The sequence below is a fragment of the Lottia gigantea genome (assembly GCF_000327385.1).
Source record: "Lottia gigantea unplaced genomic scaffold LOTGIsca_15, whole genome shotgun sequence".
Taxonomy (NCBI): Eukaryota; Metazoa; Mollusca; class Gastropoda; family Lottiidae; genus Lottia; species Lottia gigantea.
Genome location: NW_008707797.1, coordinates 2,385,812 through 2,403,869, shown reverse-complemented (window position 1 = coordinate 2,403,869; position 18,058 = coordinate 2,385,812). Strand labels below are relative to the sequence as shown.

General features: G+C 32.5%; 2 protein-coding genes across 2 annotated transcripts; both read right to left on the bottom strand.

Moving 5' to 3' along the window:
- Positions 1 to 793: 793 nt before the first annotated feature.
- LOTGIDRAFT_112250 (hypothetical protein) lies at positions 794 to 3,059 on the bottom strand (the record flags this gene model as incomplete). The annotated part of the gene is made up of 7 exons (XM_009050496.1): positions 794 to 921; positions 1,235 to 1,357; positions 1,607 to 1,715; positions 1,932 to 1,985; positions 2,308 to 2,339; positions 2,622 to 2,658; positions 2,907 to 3,059. 7 exons carry the CDS (start codon positions 3,057 to 3,059, stop codon positions 794 to 796), a joined length of 636 nt encoding a protein of 211 aa, XP_009048744.1.
- A 1,240-nt stretch (positions 3,060 to 4,299) lies between these two features.
- LOTGIDRAFT_157905 (hypothetical protein) lies at positions 4,300 to 17,042 on the bottom strand (the record flags this gene model as incomplete). Its single annotated transcript, XM_009050495.1, has 6 exons — positions 4,300 to 5,048; positions 5,464 to 5,468; positions 5,622 to 5,623; positions 6,853 to 7,735; positions 11,399 to 11,402; positions 16,586 to 17,042. The coding sequence occupies 6 exons, from the start codon at positions 17,040 to 17,042 to the stop codon at positions 4,300 to 4,302; spliced, it is 2,100 nt and encodes a 699-aa protein (XP_009048743.1).
- Between the last annotated feature and the right edge of the window lie 1,016 nt (positions 17,043 to 18,058).

Genomic DNA, 18,058 nt, shown 5'->3' with positions numbered 1-18,058 from the left:
AAAGGAATACAGACATTCACATGGCCACTGCATGTATTTAATGAAATGAGACAAATTTATAAGGCGTAATCAATGAAATTAAGATATCACAGATACAAGATATAATATATGGTGAAATATGAGCTTGGTGAAGCATACAAATAACGATACATCCACTAACAGCTTTGTATAAATAATAACATTTACATAATAAATATGCAAGGTTTACAAGCTAATAATTCAATGCATTTGCAAGTGCAAGAGTGAGTGATAATGAGCTATATGGTTTGAATTGTTACCTGATATGCACAAATGAGCTTACTTGACAATAAATACATGCCAACACATATTGCCAACACATATTGCCAACACATATTGCCAACACATATTTAAACATAGTAACACAAAGTAAAACATAATCAAACTGAACATACATGCAGGCTTAAATATAGAAAAATATATTAAGACTTTATTATACATCTCTTCGACTCATCTCAGTTTCCTTCTTTTCAATGTATATAAACATAGTTAAAATCAGCTGAAAATATAGTCCATGCCTTGTTTCTAGGCCAGAGCTTTTCATGAAAACTCATTGATATATCACTCTTACTCAGATATAAAAGTTAGTGTTTTATCTCATTCATATTCAATCAAAGATAGAGAAAAACTATTGTATAACCCTTGAGTATTAAACATGTATAACTCTGGGTCTGGGATCTCTAGGAAAACTAACAGTTTGAACTGTAGTAAATTATTTACTGTGAAACACTTGTATTATTTTAAAACTCTGTCTCTGTCTATTAACTCTCATCTATCAAACTTGTATGACTCTGGGATCTCTAGGAAAACTAACAGTCTGAACACCTGATATTTGTAGTAAATCATTTATTGCCATATGATCTGTAGGATTCTGATCTAGATGTGAATAATGAATAATATTGCCTGAAATTATAAAATTATATACATTACAATATGCACAACATAATTAAATTGTGAAATGTTCCACAGGTCAACATGTTAAGGGGGGCAAGTTGGGGCAAGAGGGGTCACAAGCAATCCTTTTCCTATTCAAAATGATGAGAAATTTTAACTTGGAGAATGGGGTGCAAGGCCAGGCCAACTTTCTTCTTGGAGTTCTCCCTGTCTAATCAATTCCCTTCTCAAATGGTGTCATACTGTTACTTGAAACAAAACAAAACTGTAATAATTCAATTTGATACCGCTCTACTCAATAATGATAAGCCATAACACCTACCTGGCCCGATGATGAGTGATCCCCCTTGTTGTTTAACATCACCCTGGTATTCCTGTACTTTCATAGCTCTCCATGTACTTGACAAAACTCCCATTATAAACCCTGACTTTACATGTTTACTTTCTACAAATAATAATTAGTAAAGACTTAAAGAGAGCAAATAAAAATTAAATATTGGTCTCACTAGCATCATTAATAAATGCTTCATGAATGGTCCTTGATTACAAAGAACAGGAAAACCATGCCACATATTATTACAATTTAGATCTTATAAACTCCCTTAAGCATTGTAGAGCAAAATTTTGATTTGGCAATATTTGCCAGACTTGTCCGATGGAAAATTGTAAATTATGACTCTACTCAGATACTTACTTGACAAGGTAGTGGAGGTCAACTTTTCTTTAAAACCAAAAGCTTTATAAATATTTCTATCTGGATCACTGTACATAGAATAGTTATACCCTGTTACTTTACGAAATGGCTACAAGAAAGAAATAATTCTACCTCATTTAACTTCTACATGAAATGATGGGCTCAGAACTCCTTATAAAGTATGGACAAGTAAAGAATGAATTGAAAAATAATGAAACCATAAATATAGAGCTGCCTGGCACCTTGGCATGCAATCTCAACAAGTGACTTGACAAAATACTGTGAAAATGCATTTACATAATATAGAATTAAAAGGTTTAAATACCTTAATAAATTTATGAGGTGCTGGACATATAACTACAATTCTTACATCAGCATCCTAAAACACAAAATTAATTAATATTGTTGAACATCTTTCTTATACACAGACAAAATGGAACGGAATATTTTGGAGAATGCTAAAAGATATGCAAAGCCATTCAATGGATACACATAGCACACCCCAAAAGACAAGTTAAAAAAAGAGTAGTTCACTCCCCTATTGAATACCCAATATATACCCAGGGTTCAGAGTTGAAATTTCTAACAACTTGTATAGCAAGAATTGTACAGCAATTCATCCTTGTGAAAACCTATTTCAGGTATATTTAGTAAGCTAACAGATAAGTTTATTCATAATATTTGCAATAATAACTACAAACCTGAAGATATTCCAATGGTACCACAGCTAAATCTGAAAAATAAATTGACATTTATATTGAATATAAATTAAAAGAATTATATTTCTACTACAACTTGTACTGCAACTGTGGCTAGATTCATTAAGCAAGACAGGGCATTCTTACCCATGTGCCAATCTGTTCTAGATTCACTTTTGTACTCAACAGAGATCGACACTTACTCCCCACACTTTTGCTTCTCAAATATCTTTCAGGAAAGAGAAACAGTAGGTGTGGGCTATGCCATGCATAAAAAGGGGAGCTTGAACCACAAACTCTTCAAAAAATTAACTCACCTTCTACATATTCTTTACACATAAAACACAATAGATGCTGAAATATAGAACATGGTTGAAGCTTTGTTGTTTTATCAATTCAAGTGAGAAAGTCATTGAAGTAAAGTGTCTGATTATAGCCAAATGGACAATCAGAATATCATGCATGGTTGACTTTATCTATGTCAAAGAATTATAATACTATGAAGATAAACTTTGAAATAAATACATCGTTTAACCAATGAAAAGAAACCTTACATATATCTTTATGGGAGGCTATGGCACTAACAGTAACATGTTACTCACCCTTGTAAAAACTATAATGGTTTTCTGTTTTTTATAAACATCTCCAAACTTAATTTTATTGCCATTTTCATCAAAAACAATTTGATTTCCAATTGATACTAAATCCAACTCGTCTACTTCTGTTTCTTGTCGAACACCACGTGAAATTTTCATTTTTTGATTCACCTCTTTCACGGCATCGGGATCCTGTTCGACAATGTCTGCATCCGACATTTTGAGTTCCGATTTTCACAAAATAAACCTAGAACGCTTTGAAAAGATTTTAGGTAATTAAGTCACTTAAATTTAATTTTAATCAAAGAGTGTAAACGAACAAGTTGCTTCACGACATGTAAACAAATCGTAGCGCCTCTACATAATCAAGAGTTGTCTTTTCTTTAACAGGTGCTTGTAGTCTTTAATGTCAAGTCTTTCCCTTTGTCACGCGCATAGCTTAAATACAGGCAATATAATAACTATAAACCTTGACAGCTTCTCACTCAATTTAGAGATAATCCTTGAGTTAATCCTTTGACCTTGCCCTTTCCTCGGGTTATCCGTAACCATCATCGTTCGACCCAAGCTCCTTTATCTACCCATTTACAGCTTGCTAGACCAGAACTTAAAAAACTCTTGAAAGTTGAAATTGTCATGTGAAAAAAATGATATTTGGTGTTCATACTTTACATGTGTATATTGATGAAATGCTGGACAAGTTCGATATTCTGTCTACTTGTCTTAGCCATCATTGTCTTAAAAACTCAATAAAGGATACAGAACTTAATAATGCTTAGGTACAATGATGGGATTGTTTAATACATTACAAAATTTGATGCGGTGTGGGTCACACTATTGGGATGACAACAAGGGTTGGATAAAATAATTAATTATCAACGCCATGCATTTCAAATTTCGATTATCAATTATTAAATTTGGTAGTTAATACCCACCGCTAATGAACACTTATTTCATGTTGACCCTAAGTGTGCGTTAGTAAAAACAAAAGTCATTGTTCACAATAGATAGATTTATTACAACAAAAAATTGTAGATTTACACTTTTAAATTTTCCATCACAGATAGACTTATATCTGTAATATTAAAATGCTTGTCATAAAAAGAGCATTAATATTCTCAAAACATATAAACTAGGGCTATCAAAACACTGTAGAAAACGGACACATATAACAAAAAAACTGCTTAAACTTTAGCAATCAAAACATACAAAAATACATTTATTTTTCTTAAATTTGTCACACCGGGAAACTTTGAACGAGCATTTTCTTGCACACCTATTTGGTGATTTTCAGTCATAATTGTGTACCTTTAATATTCAACTCTCGCTTTCAAGATTCAAATTTCTCGATATTCACTGATATTAAAATCAGAATTTCAGATTTACATTCATATAACATTCAGTGTAAACTAATATGTTTATTCAATTGTTTGATCAAGGTAAATGCTTTACCACAAACACCACATGTACAAGGTTTCTCTTCCTCAGTTGGAGGTTCATTGTACAATGTTCCTATAAACTTTGGTCCACTATCAAAACTATGACTATTAATCGTACTGAACTTGTCAGCTAAATGTGTTCTGAAATGCTTCTTAATACCATTGTTGCTTTTAAATGCTTTATTACAAACATCACATTTAAAGGGTTTCTCTCCAGTATGTTTTCTCATGTGTCTCTTCAAGTCATTTGTTGCAATAAATGATTTATCACAAACACCACATTTAAATGGTTTATCATCAGAATGTATCTTCTTATGAAATAATAACTGGCTGTTTGCTGTAAATGATTTACTACATACATCACATTTATAAGGTCGCTCACCTGTATGTTGTCTCATGTGTATAGTCAAATGAGACTTGGTAGAACAGAACTGACTACAAACATCACATTTATAAGGTGTATCACCAGTATGTATGATTTGATGCCTTCTTAAATGACCTCTTTCATAAAATGCTTTATTACAAAATTCACATGGAAAGCGTTTCTGTCCAGTATGTGTTCTTTTATGAGAAGTGAGATTTCCATTTTCAGCAAATGACATACCACAGACATCACATTTGTAAGGTTTTTCTCCAGTATGGGTTCTTATATGAGTTCTCAATTTCCCAATTGAAACAAATGATTTATTACATACATCACATCGAAATTCTGAGAATGGTTTTATTCTATCATGCATTAAGATATGTCGACTCAGATTTGCTTTTTCAGTGAATGATTTACCACAAAGATTACAAGTAAATTGTTCCTCTATCGGAGGCTCATTGAGATGTTTCTTTATATGAGCTTCATAATACCATTTGCGACAAAAAACTTTACCACAAACATCACAGGTATGCTGTTCATCTCCTGTTAGATTGTTAATATGGTTAACAATATGTCTAAACAACTGATTAGAAGTAAATATTTCTCCACAAACTCCACATGGGGCATTGAAAGAAAAACTATTTGGCATCATTTTCACATAAGATTTCTCACTGCTATGTTGTAAATCCAGTTACTAATTCATTCCTTATATCTTCTTTATCATTCAGTTCTCTGATTTATTTTGTCATAGAGAAAAAACCAACCCTGAAACAAAAAAAGCCAAAAATGAAATCATCAATGTCAATGAATAATTATAACTTATATTTACTTATAAGATGGAATATTAGCTGTGGTTGCAGACTTGCAATTTTGGCAATTGGCCTACAAGTTAAAACATTTGAAATCTGGCATCAATACCCCTAACATCAATATCGTGACTGTATGGTAACCAACTGAGTAATAATATTCCTTTGGAAAACAAAGGAATAAGTTCATGCTCTAACACAATGAATCGAATGATAAGACAGTTTAACTTGGTTGACAAGACGCACCGGAAAAGAAATATTCGTATTACCTCCTTTATCCGCAAAAAAATTCAACACATTTTCAATTTGAAGAAAAGTGTTGTTACGATATACCAATTGATCGACCCAGATATAAGTTCGGGAAATAATCTTGTCAAGAATTGCAGAAAATATTCGAGGAATCTCGTGTATTATTCTCTTTCCGCCATTTTAGATTTCTGTAGAAGGTCAAGGTCATCTGGCAAATCGGACAAATGTCAAATCGTCCACTCTGGCAAAATATTCATATTCCTAAAAAATATCGTTTATCTACTGTCAGTGTGGTTTCAGACTCAGTTAGACTTAGTCAGGGGTTGTATTTAGTTTGATGAAAATTCGGAAATATAAATAGGTAGTATTGCTTGTAGGGTGGGCCATGGTTGCACTTTTCGAAGCAATTGATGGTACTTTTCTTTAGAGGAGTCCGCTTATAACAACTTTTATTCTCGAATTTGCGGTTCTTTGATTCAGGTTTAAGATGGATGGAGTTGTCTTGCTTGTGCAGATTTTTATTAGGGTGTAATGAGACAAGTTAGTGTTTCAGTCATCTGACTTATCAATCATTAAAATGCTAGCTCTGCTGACCAATCAGATAACTGCATTTATTCAAATATTGATTTTATCTTGGTAATATTTAGTGAAACATGCCCGTGGTAATAATGTTAGCTACTCTGTTGATTCCAAACTATTTATTTATATAAATATGAAAAACATTTTAACTTAATACAGTATAACAGTATATTTGCAAATCTTGGCACAATGAAAAAAAATTTAACGGGCAGTCTACAAGGTAAAATGAACAATAATAGAAATGAAATACATGTACAAACACACAACTCATAGCAAGAATACCAGACATCAAATATGTATTTTGAGGTAGAATGAATTCTGAATTATGTCTTGGGTATAAATGAACACAATGTAATGGTTGTTTCAATTGCTATTTTTTCCATGCTAGACTGTCCTTTTACATGGACATAGAGTTCTAACCAAATGTACACAAATATCTCTGCATGACCAATAGATAAACTAAATAACAATCACAAAACATCATTTAATTATATTGGCATATCTCCAGTATGTACCTTAATATGCCTAACTAAGCCACTACTTGTTGTATATGATTTACCACATGTATCACACTTATAAGGTTTCTCTCCAGTATGTGTTCTAGTATGCTTTTTTAATTTAGAATTGGTGGGAAATGATTTACTACAAACACCACATTTATAAGGTCTCTCTCCAGTATGTACCCGTATATGTAACATTCTTTTAGAACTTGTAATAAATGATTTACCACAGAAGTCACATTTGTAAGGTTTTTCTCCAGTATGAGTTCTGAAATGATCAGACAAATGACCACTTGTTGTAAATATTTTTTCACAAACACTACATTTAAAAGGTTTCTCTCCAGTATGACTTCTAAGATGTACAGTAAAATGGCCTTTGTAATTAAAAGATTTACCACAAACAGCACAAATGAAGGTTTTCTTTTCTCTGTGGATTTTCAAATGTCTGCAAAATTCCAACTTTGTTAAAAACATTTCACTACAAACTTCACATTTATAGAGTTTACCTCCATTATGAGATTTAAAATGTGTTGTCAATATATGTTTTCTAGAAAATGTTTTAAAACAAATATTACATTCATAAGGTCTCTCTCCAGTATGTGTTCTTAAATGCATAGTCAATAACTGTTTACGAGAAAATGATTTGCTACAAACATCACATTCGTATGGTTTCTCTCCAGTATGTGTCCTCATGTGAATAACTATTTCAAACTTTCTATAAAAATATTTATTACAAACATCACATTTAAATGGTTTCTCTCCTGTATGAGTCTTAATGTGCACATTCAATGAACTCGTGTTTGAAAATGACTTATTACAAACATCACATTGATAAGGTTTCTCTCCTGTATGACTTCGAATGTGTCTGGTCAATTCAGTCTTTGTACCAAATGATTTACTACAGTAATCACATATTAAAGGTTTCTTCACTGGAAAAGTAGATTTTTGCACTGGAAGTTCACAAGTTGTTTTATGCAGTGAATAAACATGCCAGAAAAGTTCGTCAGATGAATTGAAAATCCGTCCACACACCCCACAAGGGAAACAACTACTGTTCTTGGGAAGCATTTTCTATCCTGTTACATTCTGTTTATACTTAAATCATTGTTCACTCCAACTAGTTGCTTCTATTATAGCTGTTTCTTCTGATCACTGCCAGATTATTGCTTTCTTTTCTTTTCTGCAATACTGAAAATACCATTGGAATCTAACAATAGCACAAGACACCTCTATTAGACTACCTAACACAAGACAAGTAGGTAGGTTAGGTTTATATATTTGTCTGTTTCTAAAACTTGATATCAACCTCTCCTTTTTACATTACTGAAATCTAGAGCAAAGAAGTAGGACATGAAACTTATTTTCATTTTATGTCATGAATATATAAATAAAATAAAGGTAAGGTATATTGGATTACCAAAGGTTTTTAATTTTTTACTATATTGGAATTCCGTCTCAATTTGGTTGAAATTGAGTGAATAGACGCACCTAAAATTCTTAGTGGTGAATTTTGATTTGTTGCTCAATATCGAAGACTACCCAAACGTCAAGGCATATTCTAGTTAACTGGATAATTATAGTAACACTTTCATTATTGAGCAGCCGTATGTTTGTTATTAGCAACAAGATTTCAGAAAAAAATTATCGTCCGCTACAGCTTCCGCCATTTTTAAAATTTAACGGTCAAATTGTCCAATCGCCAATTCGTCCATCGTCAAATCGCCTTCGAACTCTACAATGAATTCCCTTAAACCATCTGACACGTTTTTTGTCTTTTCATGGGAATGACATTTCTTGAGATCTCTGATAAGTAAATTAACATATTTGTTTACATTAACAGCAATGCATGGATGAAAAAAAATATTCCTTTAATCTGTTGCTATGAAAGAATCAATAACTAAACAGTTACTAATCAATGCCCGATATCTGAATGTTTGCATCAAATTTTCTAAGATCTTGTTAATTAAAATATAATATGTCGTAAAAAGTTCTGAAAGCTTATCCAGTTATTAATCCATTTGTCACATCAGCAAGGCTAGATAGGCCTATAGTGTTCCAGTCATCTATTCCACATCACTCAACTTTTAGTGAACTCTTCCTCACATGCACCCTTTCATTCAATATACAGTGTATGATTGGAACAACTATTTCGTAACTATGGGGATGGATGTTTCTTGTCAAATTGTGTCCAGCCTTGCAGATTTGTATGACACAGAAGTGAAAGCAAGTGGCAAATTTTATAATGCTGGTAATGTATTGTTGTAACAAAAGGGAAGTCAGATGGAGAAAAATAAAACAAATCTTTGATTTCTTTTAATAAGATTTAAATATAAATATTTTAATGGATTTACTACAAACATCATATTTTAAGATTTCTTCTTTGCATGTGTTTTTGTATGCAGTCTTAGTTTATAATTGGTAGGAAAGGATTTACTACAAACATCACATTGGTAGGGTTTTTCTCCAGTATGTGTCATCATATGATAAGTCAATTGCTGTTTTGTTGGAAAAGATTTACAACAAGAATCACAATCGAAAGGTTTCTCTCCAGTATGTGTCTTTAGATGAATCATCAATTGCTGGTTTGTGGTAAATGATTTATTACAAACACCACATTTGAATGGTTTCTCACCAGTATGTGTCCAAATGTGTCTATCTAAATGTGCTTTTCTACAAAAAGATTTACTACACACATCACATTCAAAAGCTTTCTTTCCAGCATGTGTTTGAACATGAACATTTAATTGAGATTTACTAGAAAATGAATTAAAACAAATGTCACATTTATAGGGTTTCTCTCCAGTATGTATCCTCATATGTAAAGTCAACTGAGATCTGGGATAATAAGATTTACTACAATAATCACACTTGAAAGGTTTTTCATCCACATGTGTCCAACTGTGCCCCAATAAATATTTCTTTAATGTAAATGACTTGCTACAAACATCACATTGATAGGGTTTCTCTCCTACATGAACACTAGTGATGTGTTTAGTCAATTCAGTTTCCGAAAAAAAGGAATCACTACAAGCATCACATTTGATAGATGCCGGCTCTAAAAATTTCTGTGATGTTTTGTGAAATTTATAAACATGGAAGAAAAGTTGATCATATGAATCATAAATTAGCCCACAAACTCCGCAAGGGAAAAAACTGTTTTTAGGACGCATTGGGTGTCCTTTGTGCCCAGTTATTGATGTTGTTGAGCTTGACAAAGCAAAATCTGTAGCTGGCTTCTCTATTCAACTTGGCCTACGGTGGGCTACTGTCTATCGGGTATTATTACATATTATCTTTACTGTTTAGTTGCATTTATTTCAATTAAAGTTTCTGTTTCGTGTGGTGGATTAGCTAAAATTGGTAGTGGTAAGGTTTTTTGAAATAGCCTATATTGGTTGATTTGAGTGCATAGACACACCTCGTCGCCTCATTAATATATTCAGTTCTAATCGGAATTTCCACGTATTCTATATACCGGTACTACACAATGTGCAGGAGACAAAAGACCAGAGAGGCATAGAATTTAACGATATGTTGAATTAAGACTTCACTATTGCAAAATTAACGCGAGATTTTCGTTTCATCCGTTAGAAATTTCTACCATTTTGAATTTTACTATTCGGTCAAGGTCATCGGTCAAATCGCCTCTTTGTCAAATCGACCATGAAAATCAACTACGTTGATACACAATCAAAAACATTTTGACTTTCATTTATCTATCTTAAGCTAATTGATACGTTAGCTGTGTTGCTAGTTGAATCCATTGTTTAAATGTCCCCAGTATAATATGTAATCATGTTATTTTCAATATATCAACCAACATTTACTTGGATTCCATTAACCAAAACCGTCATATACCCTCGGCCTCAACTCTCAAGTAATATAGTAAAAGCAAATGATGTTAATGTTGTGTAAGGTCTCTTATTAGTGGCCAGTTGACCAGATGCTCAGGTATATTGCATAAGTGTGTGACAGGTAAACCAGCTGTTGAGGTTGAAAGGGTTCAGACCCATACTTCAGTATGAATGTGCACACAGTATCTCCTATTAGAGACCTTGTAGAGAAGACTGCAATATTTAGGCAGGGGAGAAACCAGTGATGATGGAAATATAACATGCCATTTCTAGTTTAAGGTATATTAAGGGATTATAGGACTTTCGTAGAGTAAGTAAATCACCTTTATTTACCTTTAGAACCCAATTCCAACAATTTTCAGCATGAATCTGGATGTTTAGTTAAATGTTTGAACAAGGTAAATGATTTTCCACAAACACCACATGTACAAGATTTTTCTTCATAATATTTAAATAAATAAAGAGTCAGATGTAAATGATTTACTACGGATGTTACAAACACCAGGTTTCTCTACAGTATGAGCACTGATATGTCTTGACAACTGTTTTATTAAACTAAATGATTTACCACAAACACCACATGTAGAAAGTTTCTTCTCCTTTAATTGATGCAATGAGCCATTCAATACCAAAATATTTTGTCTAGTGACTTTGTCAGTTGTATGTTTTTTGGCATGTTGCTTCAAACCATGCCTTCTTTTGAATACCTTACTACAAATATCACATTTAAAAGGTATCACACCCGTATGTATAACCTTATGTTTGTCCAAATGACTTATTTTATAAAAAGTTTCATCACAAACATCACACTCAAAGCGTTTCTCTCGATTATGTAATCTTTTGTGGTTATTTAAAGTACTCTGTTGAGCAAAAGATTTATTACATACATCACAAATGAAACGTTTTTCTCCAGTATGTATTCTCTTATGAGTATTTAGATTACCTTTCTGTGCAAAGAATGTATCACAAACATCACATTTATAAGGTTTCTCTCCAGTATGTATCCTTGTATGTGAGGTCAGAGTACCATTTGTAGCAAATGATACATTGCATATGCCACAAGTGAAAGGTTTTTCTCCAGTATGTGATCTCACGTGTGCATCAAATTTCTTTATCGAAGAAAAGAATTTACCACAAAAATTACAAGAGCCTTGTTTCTTTTTAGAGGCCTTAATGCGATGCTGCTTTAGATGTGCTTCAAAATTCCATTGGAGAAAAAAAGATTTTTCACATTTATCACATTCGTAAGGTTTTCCTCCAGTATGTATTCTTTTATGTGCAGTAAGAGAACTATTTTCAGTAAATGTTATATTACAAACATCACATTTGTAAGGTTTCTCTCCAGTTTGATTCTGTGATTCTAGAAGTTCCTCTGTAGTAAATGATTTATCACTAACATCACATGTATGCTGTGTGTCTTCTGTTAGATTGTTAATATGGTTAACAATATGTCTAAATAACTGATTAGAAGTAAATATTTCTCCACAAACTCCACATGGGGCATTGAAAGAAATTTTATTTGGCGTCATTTTCATGTTGACTTCTTACTCTTCTATAGTAAGGTTCGTTACATGGTCATTATTTTCACGTAGATTTCTTACTTCTTCTGTAGTAAGGTTGTTATAATGGCATTATTTCAGGTAGATTTCTTTATTCGTTTGTGAAATGTTACTTATTTAGTAACTTCTTTATCAGTCAGTCTCCTGAAATGAATAAAGTCCCATTATCATTTGTTACAAAACAATAAACAAAGGAGAGTTTTCTAAATTAGTATATTGTGTATAAGGGACACTGATAGCATTAATTTGCATCATTCCTATATTCTGTGGATCCTGCAATTCGACTAAAACTAAGCTTTTTAAGATGTCATGAAGTGCCTTATGTGATAAAGCATATTTTGTGATTAGTGACATCATCGAACACTTAGTTTAAGTGGAATTGCAGGAAGCACAGACGTCTATTGGTTCATTATGCATAACTCTAACTCTATAAGCATAAAAGAAAAGATATAAAATGAACCATATTCAATAACAAAAAATAAACATATTGAATATATCAGTTGAATTGCGATGACAAGACGCACCATAACTATAAGCAAACCGTTAAAAATGCCTTCATTATCTATCAGAATAATTCGGAAACAACAGAGTTTTAATATTTCATTACAATATATTGATTGCTTTATATTTCAATGTAAGTTTAAAGGCATCAAGGTGGATAAAATTTACACAACGCTTCCTCATTAATAAACTTTGTTTCCGCCATATTTGATTTCTTTGCACGGTCAAGGTCATTAGGCAAATTGCCACTTTGCCAAATCGACCCTCTCACTGAGAATGGACTTTTGTGATAATTATACAGCACTCAAATTTATTTAGCGGATTAGTTTATGAATGAAGTCATACAAAAACATTAAATTCATGTTTGAAATTTGCAGACAACTGACATTTTTCAGTCTTTGCTGAAGTTTAACAAGTAGTCTTAAGATAAATTTGACTTGGACATCCTTCTTATTTGCACTCATTGAGCTAATGAAGACGGGCAACGCCATGCAGTTGGCAGTGAGGAAATTTTGCCAAAACAGCAGCATTAGCCTACTCTTTTTTCCATTTCCATTTGTCAGATTATAGTCCCTACAAGCTTTTCTATGTCAGACACTAGAACAGCTGGAAAAATAATAATTACTCAATGATATCCCTAATATTCCCATTCATGAATACAGAATATTTTCAATCTGTATAAAACAAGACAACACAATTGGCCTTTATTACAAATAAATTCTAACAATTTTCAACATAATTCTGGATATGTTCAGTTAATTGTTTTAACAAGGCCAATGATGAACAAGGTTTCTGCTTGGAATCACTGTATAAAGATGAGTTAGAGATAAATGATTTACTACGAATGTCACATAAGCCAGGTTTCTCTACAGTATGAGCTCTGATATGTTTTGACAAATGTTTTCGTAGATCAAATGATTTACCACAAACACCACAAGTACAAGGTTTCTCTTTAGAATATTCATATAAAACAGAGTCAGATGTAAATGATTTACTACAAGTGTCACGAACACCAGGTTTCTCTACAGTATGAGCACAGATATGTCTTGTTAAATGTTCAATAAAGATAAATAATTTACCACAAACACCACATGTAGGAGGTTTCCATTCTTCAGTTTGAGGCATCATAACCAACAAATATTGTCTTTCAGAATCATGTCTATTAGATTTGCCAACAAAATTATCTCTCATGACTTTCTCATGTCTTTTAGCATGATATTTCAAACAATTCCTCCTTTTAAATGATTTACCACAAACATCACATTTATAAGGTTTATTACTAGAATGTATGACCATATGACTTTTCAATTGAGCTTTTTCATAAAATGATTTACTACAAACATTACAAATGAAGCTCTTCTCTCTGTTATTTATTATTTCACCAGTATTCGGATCACATTCAAATTGTTTTTCTCTATCGTGTATTCTTTTATGAGTGTTAAGATTACTTGGATGCATAAAAGATTTATCACAAACATCACAAATGAAAGGTTTCTCTCCTGTATGTGCTCTTTTATGACTAATTAGATTACCTTTTTGTGCAAAGGATGCACCACAAACATCACATTTATAAGGTTTCTCTCCAGTATGTAACCTTGTATGCATGTTAAGGGTACCATTTGTGGCAAATTTTGCATAACAAATGTCACAAGCGAAAGGTTTTTCTCCAGTATGTGATCTTGTATGTGCCTCAAATTGCTTTCTTGAACGAAACGATCTACTACAAACATTGCATTTTGTGTCTTTGATTTTCTGCTTTGGAGTCTTAATGCGATGCTGCCTCAGATGTGCTTCAAAATTCCATTGGAGAAAAAATGATTTTTCACATTTATCACATTCGTAAGGTTTTCCTCCAGTATGTATTCTTTTATGTGCAGTAAGAGAACTATTTTCAGTAAATGTTATATTACAAACATCACATTTGTAAGGTTTCTCTCCAGTGTGATTCAGTGATTGTGATTCTAGAAGTTCCTTTGTAGTAAATGATTTATCACTAACATCATTTTCAAGCTGTCCGTCTCCAACTGGTGCATTTAAAGACATTTTATTTGGCATCATTTTCATGTATATTTCTTCCTCTTCTTTATTTAATTTTTTACCATTTCATTTCAGATGTAATCTGTCACAGTGAAAAAACCTGAAATGAAAGAAGCCAAATATCACTGGTTGAGGATTTTGTCAAATTCAAAGCTGACTTAGAATGAAAATTTTTGACCCTCGGTTTACTACATGCAACTATTTGCTTGGTTACCTCTGGGTCTTGGTTTCTAATCTTTGTAGGTGTTAAAGTCTAATGACCTAGAATAAGTCATCTTTCTTCATTATTCCTGTGACCCAGCTGTAATTGGGTATGGGATAATCCAAGAGAAATCAACACCAAGAGGTTTGGCCGGGGATTAGCTGGTAGAAGGACCCTTTAAGAACCTAATTAGTTTTCCTTGTGATGGTTGTTTATTTCTCTATTGGGATATAGAAGCTAAACTTTGGAACCCTACATTCCACGTAAATTCTACTTTTCTAAATAAATGTTATTGTTGGATTGCGTTGAGAAGACGCACCATGACCATAAACAAACCGTTACAACTACCTGGTTTATCTGTACAATAATTAAACAAAACAAATGTATGAGTATATAATTAAAATAGTTTGAATGATTTACGTAGATCTATATTACATGTAGAAAGATTGTGAAAATTAAACAAATGATTCGACATTAACATTTTTCGCCATATTTGATTTCTAAACACGGTCAAGGTCATAAGGCAAATCGCCACTTTGCCAACTCGCCCCCTTACTGATCGAATGGTATTACTTTTCTGAGAAAATTTTGATGTAATATCATTGTCACAATAAAAGAATAGGTTTTTGGTAATCTCTTTTCTTGAACAACAAATTAACGTCACTTGATATAAGTGCAAGGAGAAATTTCAAGCATGGGGATACTTCATAACAAGGTAAAAACCCTAATGATCTAAATCCTGCAAAATGTCTTATTCAATATCAAAACCTAGAAATAGATCACTTATCTTTGCACAAATAGTACTCTCTTAAGAGACAGAACAGGCAGCCACACTACTTGTTCATATGAAAATGGCACTCACATCCCCTTTAAAGGTGACATGAAAAAACTATCAGAGAAAGTATTTGAGGAACTATTTTAATAATATAGTAACAAATATCAGAATACAAAAGAAAGGGTTTTAAAAAGGTTTAATGTCAGGGACAGATATCATTGCTTAACCTCTTGTACAATGGACTATAAATAAATCAAAAGTTGTATGACTAATACTGAAGTCACATGACATGTAAATAATTCAGATTCATAAAAAATATCAGAAACAGACTCAAAGGATATAATCTTGCAGACATTTTGTCTCCATTCTAAATAAATTGTGCAAACAGAAACAAACACAACATATCAATAACCACTTTTTACTCAGACTACAATACATTTTTCGAATGACTGAATTGTCCCATAGAAAAAAACAAAACAAAATTTTTAACTGCATTCTCATCAGTCTTTGTCTTTATGATTCACTTTAATATGTCTATTCAAACGACTTCTAGTAAAATATGTTTTCTTACAAACATCACATTCATAAGGTTTCTCTCCTGAATGGGTCTTCAAATGCAGGACTAACTCTGGTTTGCTAGAAAATGATTTACTACAAACTTCACATATATGAGGTTTCTCTCCTCTGTGTCGCATATAGTGTATATTTAAATGCTGTCTTCGGGGAAAGGCTTTAAAGCAAACATCACATTCATAGGGTTTTTCTCCAGTATGTGTCCTACTATGTAATTTCAACTGAAATTTACTAGCAAATGATTTACTACAGACATCACATCCATGAGGTTTCTCCCCAGTATGTGTTCTTGTATGCACAGTCAATGCTGGTACACTAGCAAAAGACTTCCAACAATAATCACATTTGAAAGGTTTTTCTCCAGTATGTGATCTATGGTGCACAGTTAATTGTCTATTTGATGAGTATGTATTACCACAAATATTACATACATAAGGTTTCTCTCCAGTATGCGATCTTATATGCACAGTCAAAGCCTGTTTTGTATTAAATGATTTACTACAGGTATCACATTTGTGGGGTTTTTCTCCAGAATGAGTTCGCTGATGTACTACCAATTGCTGTTTTGTGGGATAAGATTCAGTACAAACATCACATTCAAAAGGTTTTTCTCCAGTGTGTGTCCGCAGATGTACAATTAAAGTCTGTTTTTTACAAAATGATTTATTACAAACACCACATTTGAAAGGTTTGTCATCAGACATTGTCTGCTTTGTCGATTGAGGTGCAAATGAATTACTACAAAGATTAATCTTGTATGGTTTATGTATGCCTTTTGTGTTAAAAGACTGACTATAAACATTACAATGATTGGATTCCTCTCCTGCATGTACAGTGTTGATATGTTTTGTCAATTTATCGCTTGTCACAAAAGCTTCACCACAAACATCACTTGTTACAGGTTTCTGATCCAACAATTCAGATGGTGCTTCATGATAAGAATGCACATGCCAGAAAAGTTTATCAAAATAATCAAAAATTTGTCCACACACTCCACAAGGGAGACAACTGCTTTCAGGAGACATCGTACTGTTTTCTGTAGAGAGAATTCAATTCAATTCCATTTTATTATTTTGTCTCTGTTAGGTTTATCATGTTTACTGAAATACAAAAAAGTCATTAACCTTTTATTTATGAATTACATTTTGGAATGGGTTGTTTCATAAATATCAAACTTAAATTTGGTAATGGGCTCTTGGGGTTAATAATTCCATTTCAAACATAGAACTTAAAAATAACATGCATTTCAAAATAAAAACTCAGTAAAAAAATATTTAAAAGATTAATGATATTCAGTTGTAACTGTAGTCAGTCAGTATATTGATAATCCAACAGTTAATTCAAGTTTTAATTGCAAGTGCCAGGGAGGTCTAAAAGTAACAAGAGTAGGATCCAACCAGGTCGAATTTTGAGTGTGTAGACGCACCTGGTGTAAATCTTCGCATTGCATTCAGATTTAACTCGTGGATCTGTCAGTATTTCAACATTCACTGTACCTTGCAATTCTCCAGATTATTTTGCAATACATTCCAATAAAAATACAGCTGAAAGTCTTCAATAAAATCAATATCTAACCTAGGACAAAGAAATTTTGTTCGGTTTGGCAGTAATATCCGCCATATTTAATTGTGTTAAAGGTCATCGGACAAATCGCCAAATGGACAAATCGCCACGTAAGTCAAACCGACCATCCACATTAATCCAAAACTTTAGGGCTTAT